The 11778-nt window shown below is 42.2% G+C and overlaps 1 protein-coding gene and 1 pseudogene across 1 annotated transcript; both read left to right on the top strand.

Annotated features, from left to right (window-relative positions):
- The first annotated feature begins 367 nt into the window (after positions 1-367).
- Positions 368-2418, top strand: LOC133771304 (relaxin-like protein SQ10). Its single transcript, XM_062207052.1, has 2 exons — positions 368-578; positions 2090-2418. The coding sequence occupies exons 1-2, from the start codon at positions 368-370 to the stop codon at positions 2416-2418; spliced, it is 540 nt and encodes a 179-aa protein (XP_062063036.1).
- A 5800-nt stretch (positions 2419-8218) lies between these two features.
- On the top strand, positions 8219-10708 carry LOC133771019 (solute carrier family 25 member 36-like; annotated as a pseudogene).
- The last annotated feature ends 1070 nt before the right edge of the window (positions 10709-11778 follow it).

Below are 11778 nucleotides of genomic sequence, written 5' to 3' on the forward strand. Positions count from 1 at the left end.
CTATGATAAAGGAATGTCTTCAAACATAGGAAGACTTTACGCAGGTATACAAAATAGTTTGAGGGTGAGAAAAGAGAGAAAACACAAAAAGGACAAGGACAGAAGAATGGGGAAGTAGAGGAAAGGTAGAGGGTGAATCTGAGCCAAGGGAGAAAATTCTGTGGAGGTGGGTGGGGTAAGAGGTGGAGCTGGGACCAGTGACTCAAGAACTCAGTGATAGCCCAAGGGATATAAAAAGCCTGGTGGAGTTAGGTAGAAGCAGCATCCTGGAGCCCAGGGAAAGCACCCAGGCCCACTTCAGTCGGCGAAAGCACAGGTGGCTGCCAAAGACAGCAGAGAAACCCGGAGCAGAAGAGACCAGCCGAGGATGCCTGCCCTCTTGTTCTACCTTCTAGGATTCTGTCACCTCCAAGGCCAAGTTACTGGAAGAGTCACGGATGAATGGATGAATGAGGTTGTTAGGATATGCCGTAATGATTTTGTCAGAACTGCGATCGAAGTCTGTGGCCATGTCTACATGGGAAGAAGAAATTCTCTGAAACCAGAAAACCCCTTTGTGAGTTCTGAACCAGCTGCAGGTGAGTACTTCTATCCTTTGACAATTCTGCCTAGATAAAGGAGCCTGGTTTTCTCTGATCAGCAGCAATTAGGTATTTACACTTAGATTTATATCTCCTGGCTTCTTTGCTTCCATTATTTCAAAATTAACACCTTATTAAACAAGCTGAAGGACAGTTTTGCTGTCCATGAAGAAGAGCAGCATGCTCTGATTCAAGTTTGTTAACTACTATTTTAGCTTTACCAGAATTTCTAATTTCTTTGGTGCTAAAACTGTCAAATTAAATAATTGAGATAGGTAAGGTTAGGAGATTTATATAAGAGAAAGATTTTGAAGCAGATGTTTTCTTTATGTGTGTGTGTGTGTGTGTGTACCAGCAACATGGAAACAGTCCATGAAACTTTAACTAAAATGAATGGGTATAAAGAAAAAGGAAGATGTTAGCTAGTTGCACCACAATCCCAGCCCAAGTTTCAACGTTTGCATCTGACCAGCATATTGCATGATCCACAACACTGGAACAAACACCATACAGAGTACATTAGTACACACACATGACAGCCAATGCTAATCTCTTCTGGAAGTCTATGACTATTGATTGGTATTCATTTAACCCATTTCTCTAATATAAATTGAAATCGATTTTCAGTAAATACTCTGGGGAGAGAAATTGTTAAATATATATATTTGAGGGCTGTCAGAGACTTATATTCCCTGTTGATTCTATCAGAGCTTTTAGAAATTCTACCTTGGGGTCAGCATTCTGGCATAGCCGGTAAAGCTACCACTTGCGATGCTGGCATCCCACATGGGCACCAGTTTGAGTCTCAGCTGCTCCACTTCCAATCTAGCTCTATGCTAACACACCTGAGAAAGAAGCTGAAGATGGCCTAAGGTCTTGGGTCTCTGCACCCCCATAGGAGACCCAGATGAGGTTCCTGGCTCTTGACTTTGGTCTGGATCAGACCTGGCCATTGTAGTAATTTGGGAAATGAACCAGTGGATGGAAGATCTCTCTGTGCCCCATCCCAACTCTGGCTTCCAAATAAATAAAGAGAACTTTACATATAAAAAAAGAAATGTTTGCCACCATGATTTGAAAACTTAAATAAGTAATTTTCATTTCAAAGGTTACTCTTATAATTCAGAAGTTGCTTAGCAATGGAATAAAATTACTCAGGTTGAAAAAAAATCCATTTATGGTTAAACTGAGTGTTTCTGATGATCAACATTACTTCAGAAAGATGCCAGATCTATGTTAGACAGTGAAAAGGACTATACTGAAAGCAATAAAGGGAAGAGAGAGATTACAGAGGCCAAGTGGAGTAAAGCAGAAGAATGGTAGGATTGTAGTACTTCAATCTATAAGTATAATAAATGGTTTAGATATTAAGACTCTTGCTGATTGTTTCAATATTCAATTAGATCGAGGCAATGCTTTCCATTTCTCTACATAGGCACGTGCACTCTTTCTGATACTCCTTGATATTCATATTTTTCTTTCTACCCCCAATTTCTTTAACTTAATAGAAATTGTGCCATCATCCACCAAGAAAGATGCAGAAAATGCAAATACTATGATGGAATCCATTCCTAATTCGCCACAGGAGCTGACGGCAACACTATTTGAGAAGCAGCCATCAAAGCTGTATCTTCAATACATACCTACATTGAAGAAGTCAAATGTTAGTTTTGAAGAATTTAAGAAAATTATTCAGAATATACAAAGAGGAGTGGAAGATAGCAGTGCTTCAGAATCGAATACTTCCTCCCGAAAAAAGAGACAATTCTTTGATAATCTGCCTGAAGAATGTTGCAAATATGGTTGTCGCAGACACTATCTTCTTATGTATTGCTGAGATAAAGATAATTGCATAGATTTCACATAATTTTCACATGTATTCTTGATATTTTCACTTATAATTCTGTCAGGATGCTACTGAACACCACAATATAAGCCATCATTACTACTGTCTAAATTTTTCATTTGATGTGTAAGAAAATATTCTACAAGTTATTGTAATAAACTATAGTAAAACTTTATGCCAAAAGTCTTTGTTGTTTAAGATTCATTTATTTATTTACTTGAAGGCAGAAAACCAGAGAGAAAGAAAGAGAAGACACAGATGTAATCTTCCAAACACTGATTCACTCCCCAAATGGCCACAACAGCCAAGGTGGGGCCAGACTGAAGCTAGGAACCAAAAACTCTACCCAGGGCTCCCACATGAGTGACATGGGCCCAGGCCCTTGGCCCATCAACCACTCCCTTTCCAGGCACATCAGCAGAGACACAATGGGTCTGTGTGTAAGGTACAGATGCTCAGTAATGAGCATGGACACAACATAGGACCCCAGTAGCTCTGAGCCAGAGAAAGCACCAGCTTCGGACAGTAAGGTGAATTCAGACTGTAGCAGCCTATGCCACTGATGATATAGATGGAGGGGGAGCCTAGCAGACTATACTGTCTTTGAGTCCAGCCCTGAGCCCTGAGAGTAACAGGGTGCCTACTTACCCACAGGAAAAAAGGGGGGGGGGAATGTTCTTCTCTGCCCATCCTCCCCCACAACAGAGCCCAGCAACATGCTGAAAGAGGGCAAGTGCCATTTTAGACATCAGTAGGTAGCAACTGCAGCAGCTTTTGTGCACATGCCCAGCATCTGGCTGGAACAGATGCCATCTTTTTAGCATAGGCACCCACAGCAGCTCAGGTGTGTGCACCCAGTAACAGTTGGTGAGAAGGAGTCATTCCAACATCAGTAGCAGCTGCAGAGTCTCTTGTACCCACACAGCAACTGGCAGGAAGCAAGCATGATTGTGAAACAAGTAGGGCTACTGCTGGTGGGTATTGTGCATGTGGGTGATCCAGGGATTCTACCAGAGGAAAATGTGCATTCCCAAATAACTTTGAGTCTGGCTGGGAGGATTGACAGGGCACTGGATATCTACATATGCATGTGAGGTACCCCCAGCCACTCAACACATCACAGGCTCCGGGGCTCAAACTGCCTAGGGAGAGCACCCACAGGCGGCTAGGTCTGGGGACATCTCAGCTTCTCTGTGGACAGGACAGGCTAGCAGGGCAGAGTGGACCCTCTACAGCCCTGACTGTGGGAGCCCTGTGTGCTGAGACGGTGAGGACTCTGTCACTGTACAACAGGATGCTGCTGTGTAGCAGACTGTAGCAGAGCTGAAGAAGTTTCCCACCTCCCAGTTCCCTGCCTAGAAGTTTCACTGCCTACCTCCATCCCAGAAAGGCTTTCCTACGTGGGCCTCCCCTCCCATGTATTCTATTTGGCACTCCTAGTCTGGCCCTAATCAGAGTTTTTCATCTCCTTTACTACCACTGTTCCCAGTTAGATGCATCCTTGACATACAAATAAAAGGCGAGGCAGAGATACTGTCTAGATCTTGGGGGCAGTCACAACAATGCTCAGATTATGACTGAATTTTTCAATTCCTTCGCTGTGGATCTCTGTGGGTCCTCTCCTCTAAGGACAGATCATCTTAGTCCTCTTTGTACCCTCAGTTTTTAGGCATGAAGAAAAGGGCCTAAATATTTAGGGCAGTCAATTTTTTGTGGATTTGGCACACAGGAGGGAAGGCCATTCAGGAAGGATGTTATCCTCCTAGCATCTACCTCCACAGCATATTCTTCACCTTTTATCACACTCTTGCCTCTTTGCCCTCCTGTTGAGTTTGAAGATAAATGAGGCAACATAGGAACACTGACTTGGCAGTCAGGTCTGAGTTTTAGGTCCTTCTGCTACTGACTTAAATAGAAGCTTGTGGAGGCTCCACATTATCAGAGTTCCATGATTGATTGGGGTAGATCATTGCAGTGAGATTTGTGCTCACACTGAGGACTGCATAGAACTTTTGTGCAGTTCACTTAGAAGTGCAGATGAGTATCACACCCACTAAGGACACCTAGGCATTGAACATCTTGGAAGAGAGGAAGTGAGGGCATGATTACTTAGTGAAATAAGCCAATCCTGAGAAGACAAATACCATATGCTTTCCCCGATCTGTGGTAACTATGGAGTACCTAAAAGGTAATCTAGAAGAGTTAAATTGACATTTTGAGACTCGGTGATTTTTAACAGCCCTTGTCTCAACTGTTGAGCAACAGTGGGTTTTTTTTTTTTCCCCATACTATTTGTTGAACTCTTTATTTAGTATAGGGTTAATCTTATGAGTATAAAATAAACTAAAAATAGATCTTTGTAAAAATGAAGAATGGGAATAGGAGAGGGAGGAAGAAAAATGATGGGAGCGTGAATGGGAGGGAGAGTAGCATGGGAAGAACCAATGTGTTCCTGAATCTGTATATAGAGAATACGTGAAATTTGTACACCTTAAATATTTTTTTTTAATAAAAGAAGTGGAGCAGTAGGGACTAGAATAGGAATCTATATGGGAAGCCAGTGTTGCATGCAGTGGTTTAATCTACTGCACGACAACTCAGGCCCCATTTATTTGTAATTTCTTCAGTGATCCACTGGTCAATGTATTTATAAATTTTGTATTATTCTTATTGATTTCAAGTTTTATTCCTTTGTTATCTGAGGAGATATCTGATATGATTTCAATTTTTAAAAAAACATACTAAGACGTGATTTGTGTCCCCCCTCCCAAAAAAAGATTGGCTATACATAAATCCAGAAAGCTTGGACCATACCAATAGATTTTAAAAGGATTTCTGTGCCTTACTGAGGAATTCATTGCAAACAATTTGGATAAATTAATACATTAATTTGGTTGAACCCATACAAACTCAAGTATTTTTCAAACTGAGGTTCTAAAAGTCAGCTTTTGCTTTCAAGAAACTTAAAATTATTTTTAAGGAGAAAAATGAATAGGCAATACAGAAAAGAATAACAACTCAGTGTATTTTTTACAAAAGAACTAGCTTAACAAGCAAATATAGTTTATGTTCAGTATTTTACAACTTACAAACCATTTCTGTAAACAAAATAACTATGAAATTGCCTGAAACTTGGTAGAAGAGTGAATTAACAGTTATCATCTTTGTTTTTAGCCAGTTCCTTCAACTTAGGTACATGTACATTTTAGTCAGTATTTATCAAATAACGCACTTAATCAACAAGTTAATTTCTATCAGAATTTATAGGTATTAACATGAAAATTCCCATACACGACCAATCATATCCACACATCTAAGATTTATTAAGTCTTCCCCAGGGGTATCTGGTGAAGCTTCATAAATGGCTGCAAAACACTCAGAGATCATAAGCTACCTTGAACAAAGCAGGAAGTGTGATGTCTAAATGGAAATTTCAACCCACAAATATGACAACAATGAGTTGAAACTCACATCCTAGACAGCACAAAGGGGCATCCCCAGACATAAAAGGCTGTTCCTCAGACCCTGCTCTGGCCACTATCTCACATTTGTTACTCCACAAAATCTATGGAGCCAACAGCACTCTTAGACTCAGAATCCATATTTAGTGCCTCCAATCATATCAATACGGCCACTTTTGAAGTGTTTCAAGGATAATCTGGTTAACCATCTACTAATACTTAATCAGTAATAACCTTTAAAATATTGGATACTTGTACTCTTAAAATTTACTTAAATGTCACAAGAGACTGATCATTGTATTTGCTGTTTATACATATGTATTAGTTAGAATTGTTTTCTCTGTTCATAACAATATTCTAGAACAATGACTTAAACAGTGTCCATGGAGTAAGCATACAATGCTCTTTAGTTTATGAATGATGTCAGCAGGTGTCTTTCTCCTTTCCAATCATCCATGTTTAGAGTATAGATCTTCCCGGGCCAGCACTGTAGCATAACAGGTTAAGCTACCTCCTGCAATGCCAGCATACTTGGGGTAGTTCACCTACAGGTACACTGATGCTCCTTTGAAAGACATCAATGTTTATCTGTAACTCTTTACCATAAGATGAACTACACGTGGTACAGGATCCAAAGGATACCATGGAACAAAAATAACTCTAGAATTCAGTAGACAAGGAAAGGAATTTCAGCCCCTACATTATCAGTTGTATGCATGGACACATTTTTTTTTTTTGTTTAAAAAGATGTCTTTCTTTTTTTCTGATGAAAAACATTTATTTTTATTTCTAAATTAATAGTTTTTTAAAGCACAGAAAAATGCTTGTAGAAAAACACAGTGAAAAAGTATAGAGGGATCTCATGTGCTTTCTCATCTCACCACACTAACAGTTTTCTCTATTTATTTTTAAAGATTTATTTACTTATTTGAAAGTCAGAGTTACACAGAGAGAAGGAGAGGCAGAGAGAGAGAGAGAGAGAGAGAGAGATCGATCTTCCATCCACTGGTTCATTTCCCAATTGGCTGCAATAGCTGGAGCTGAGCCAATCCAAAGCTATGAGCTTCTTCCAGGTCTTCCACACAGGTGCAGGGGCCCAAGCACTTGGGCCATATTCCACTGCTTTCTCAGGTCATAGCAGAGAGCTGGATAGGAAGTGGCACAGCCGGGACTCGCACTGCCACCCATATGGGATGCTGGCACTGCAGGCAGTGGCTTTACCCGCTACGCCACGGTGCCAGCCCCAGTTTTCTCTATTATTAATGTCTCCCATTAGTGTGCTATATTTGCCTCAATGGACCAATATTGATATATTATTATTAACAATTAAATTATATAGTTTAGATTGAGATTTGCTATTTGTGTTGCACATTTTATGGATTTTAAAAATACTGATTTTTTTTTTTGACAGATAGAGTTACAGACAGAGAGAGAGAGAGAGAGAAAGGTCTTCCTTCCATTGGTTCAATCCCCAAATGGCCACAATGGCCGGAGCTATGCCAATCCAAAGCCAGGAGCCAGGTGCCTCCTCCTGGTCTCCCACGTGGGTGCAGGGGCCCAAGCACTTGGACCATCACCCACTGCCTTCCCAGGCCACAGCAGAGAGTAGGACTGGAAGAGGAGCAACTGGGACTAGAACCAGCACCCATCAACTGGGACTAGAACCAGCGCTCATATGGGATGTCGATGCTGCAGGCGGAGGATTAACCTAGTGCACCACAGTGCCGGCCCCACTAACTGATTTTTTAAAAAGCAGTTTTAGTTTCACAGGGAATTTGAATGGGGAGTACGCAAAATTACCATAAACACCCTCCACCATACTCCCTTACAGCTTTCCCTACCATTTGTACATTTGTTCCAAGTGGTTCATTTGTTAAAACTGATGAACATTGAACCATCATTATTCATTGCATATTCATTATAGCCCAAATGTTAGAACTGATTTACTCTTTCTATTGGGTAGTACAAAGTTTTGCCAAATCTATAATTACATGCTACTTATGTTATCACCCAGAATAGTTTCATTGCCCTGAAAAACTCCCTGTGCTTCACCTAATTATTCTTTTCTCTTGCCAAATCCCTGGCAGCTGCTGATCTTTTTATTGCCCTCTTATAGTTTTGCCAATCCAGAATCTTACATAAGTGGAATCATAAATATATAGCCTTAGCACTGCGGGGAGGGTTCCATTGGTTGTTCGCTGCAGCCACACCTCTGCCGGCTCCTCTCACCACCCCCGGGAGTCCTGTGTCTCTGTCCAGGACTGAAGCCTTTGGCCTGATCCGCGTCCCACCTCAGCGCCAGGAGGACATGAAGGAGAGAATGAGCCAGAGAGACGCTGGTGCATCTGTTTGCTGGGAGATGTGGTGGTACAGTGGGAGCTTGGCAAAGCCAACGCAACTTCAGCAGGCTGTCAAGGTCACAGCAGAAGGCCTGTCTCAGTGTGAGAACAACAGCTGCAGCCCTCTTGGTAGTTTTAGGTTTGTTGGGAACTACACTCTGCATAAGAAAGCTGGAGCTTCCTGGTGGCCCCGCTAATGATTGCTGTATTCCTTTTTTTGTTTGTTTGTTTTTGTTTTTGACAGGCAGAATGGACAGTGAGAAAGAGAGACAGGGAGAAAGGTCTTCCTTTTTCCATTGGTTCACCCCCCAATGTCTGCTGCGGCCGGCGCACCGCGCTGATCTGAAGCCAGGAGCCAGGTGCTTCTCCTGGTCTCCCATGCGGGTGCAGAGTCCAAGGACTTGGGCCAACCTCCACTGCACTCCCGGGCCAGAGCAGAGAGCTGGACAGGAAGAGGAGTAACCAGGACAGAGTCTGGCGCTCCGACTGGGACTAGAACCTGGGGTGCCGGCGCCGCACACGGAGGATTAGCCTATTGAGCTGTGGTGCCGGCCTGTATTCCTAATTTTAGGGAAGAACACTTAGTCTCATATTCCCCAAAATGTCCATTGCTCTTGTAGAATTTTAATAAAACAGAATGTTAGTGTAGGAGAAGGGGTTAATGCTTTATGCAAGGTTGAGCTGCTTGTGGGAAAAAATTAAAAGGCAACAGGCTCCCAGGTGTACACTTCCACTAAAACAAAGATATATGTTATTAAAGCTTTAATTCAATATGTGCAACAAATACAATTGTTAGGATGTCAAAACCATGGAAAAGATCCAAGTGAACCTTTAAATAAGTACAATAAAGAAATTAAAAGAGTTACAGAAAGAACTGCAAAAGAGGGGATACATTTTAAAAAGGGCCTACTTTGGACTTGGGGCTTCTAGCAATGATTAGATCAGGAAGGTACTATTCTAGCTTGTGTAGCCAATTTCTGCATAGCTCAACAGCACTCCAGGCCTTGGCTTGTGTGGGCAGCCTGTTATCTCCCGCCTGTCTATAATTGTAACCCGTGCTCTGAATATGCCCTTGAACATCAAAGATATTGTATCTAGATGTAGACAAAGAATCTAGAGACAATATAAAATACAAGGTCAATGGTTCTAAGAAAATGGACAACAGACTTGTTATTGTAAGAAGAAAGAATCATTATGTGATATGATATAAAAATAAAGTCTAGTGCTCGAGAGCCAGAGTCATGCCATCAGCTTTGCTGTGAGCGTGTCTCTCATTTCTTCCTGCGCCGACACCTCTCGCACCTTTGGGAAATCCTAGACTAGCTGAAGCTGGACTCTGGCAGGAGCTATTCTGACATGTCCACTGACAGTTGTGAAAACAAGGTTGCAGCCATCTTTTGTGACACTGTACATCCCTGAAGTTCAGCTGAACACCATGGTCGGAGCCAGTATCAACCAGTGTCACCTGGACCTCTCCATTGCCTAAAGGTGATCTTGGAAAAAGAAGGCCTTGTTCCCTATTTAGAGGATTAGGCCCCAATTTAGTTGGGGTAGCCCCTTCCAGAGCAATATACTTTGCTGCTTATTCAAACTGCAAGGAAAAGTTGAATGGTGTATTTGATCCTGATTCTACCCAGGTACACATGATTTCAGCTGCAATGGCAGGCATTTACTGTACATTTTGCCTCAGAAAAGAGTGAAATTGTGTTATCTCACGCTCCCCATCTGCAGGTCTCTTCATGTAGCTATGGACTAATTTAAACCTCATTTTACTGTGATCACAGCAACCAACTCCATTTGGCTTATAAAGACTCCGTTACAGGCCGGCACCATGGCTCAACAGGCTAATCCTCCACCTAGCAGTGCCGGCACACCAGGTTCTAGTCCCGGTCAGGGCACTGGTTCTGTCCCGGTTGCCCCTCTTCCAGGCCAGCTCTCTGCTATGGCCCGGGAGTGCAGTGGAGGATGGCCCAAGTGCTTGGGCCCTGCACCCCATGGGAGACCAGGATAAGCACCCGGCTCCTGCCTTCAGATCAACGCGGTGCGCCAGCCGCAGTGCGCTGGCTGCGGCGGCCATTGGAGGGTGAACCAATGGCAAAGGAAGACCTTTCTCTCTGTCTCTCTCTCTCTCTCTCTCACTGTCCACTCTGCCTGCCAAAAATAAAAAAAAAAAAGACTCTGTTACAGCTTAATGCAAGGAGCCATGGGGAAAAGCAATTGGGTACTTTTGAATGTGTTCTCAAAGTATATCATACAGATGGACTTAGAGGATTTTATAGGGGCATGTCTGCTTCCTATGCTGGCATGTCAGAGACTGTTATCCACTTTATTATTTATGAAAGTATGCTGTCTTTGGCTGTTTAAGAAGAAGGTTATGGGTCTCTTTACCATGGCCTAACAACTCATCTGGTGAAACAGATTCCAAACACAGTCATTATGATGGCCACCTATGAATTGGTGGTATACCTACTCAATAGATAGTGGTATGGGGCTGCTCCAGAGAGGGGAGACCAAAAAATTGCAGGGGACCATGGAGTATCCAAGCCAGTGTGGCGAACAGAAGAAAAGTTGTTTGGGAACATGTAACTATGTCTAAGTGGAAGTTTGGTTGTAGGAATTTAAGTAACCATACCGCATTACTTGACCTTTCAGTAATGAGGAAAAGGAAAACCTTGGCTACCTCCAAGGAAATGCTTTTTGAAGCACTCCTTACTCAAAATTGCCATTTTCTCTACCATGTCCACTTGATGCAGCTGTGTTTCATTGATTTATGGCAGTCAGAGTATAGTGTTTATTCCATGAGCATGCACTTCTCCAATCTTCTAAACATATATTGTAACTATCGAAAGATGCTATATTGTTGGCTGTCAAAAACAATGACTACAAAGCCAAATAGTTGAACATAAAATATTGAGCCAGGTCTTCTTGGGAAAATATGACAATAATACCAAGGCTCTCCCTAATGTTGCTTAACACTTTTACAGGAGTTAATAGCCAGAAATTGGAAATTTATGACTGCCAATACTATCTTTGGATAGTTACAATATGTGTTTAGAACATTGGAGAAGTGGATGCTCATGGAATAAACACTATACTCTGACTGCCATAAATCAATGAACCACAATTGCATCAAGCGGACACGGTAGAGAAAATTTGCTCAGGAGAAGAGGAGAGGAGGAGAAGAGGAGAGGGGGTGATCACACCAACAGAGGGGACTATTCCCTCCCTTCTGTTAACAAGAGATCTACCATGCCCAACTTGGGTGTTACCCTGGATACTTGGCCCACCCTGGAGCACAAACTAGAGCTCCCTGGCCACACCCAACACATGTCCCTAGATATTCACTCAAAGTGCAGACATTTCACTAAGTCACAGAGGCACAGCTCAAAGATAAAAGCCATCAGAGGAAAAACCCAACAAGTAACTCTATAAACGCCTAAAAATAAACATAGGAATTCAAGTAATAAGAATAAGGAAGACACCACGACCCATTCCCCCAAAGGAACACAACAACATTTCTAGATTAGAATGTGAAGATGAAGAAATTGGTG

This window comes from Lepus europaeus, chromosome 12 (genome assembly GCF_033115175.1).
Source record: "Lepus europaeus isolate LE1 chromosome 12, mLepTim1.pri, whole genome shotgun sequence".
NCBI classification, from domain to species: Eukaryota; Metazoa; Chordata; class Mammalia; order Lagomorpha; family Leporidae; genus Lepus; species Lepus europaeus.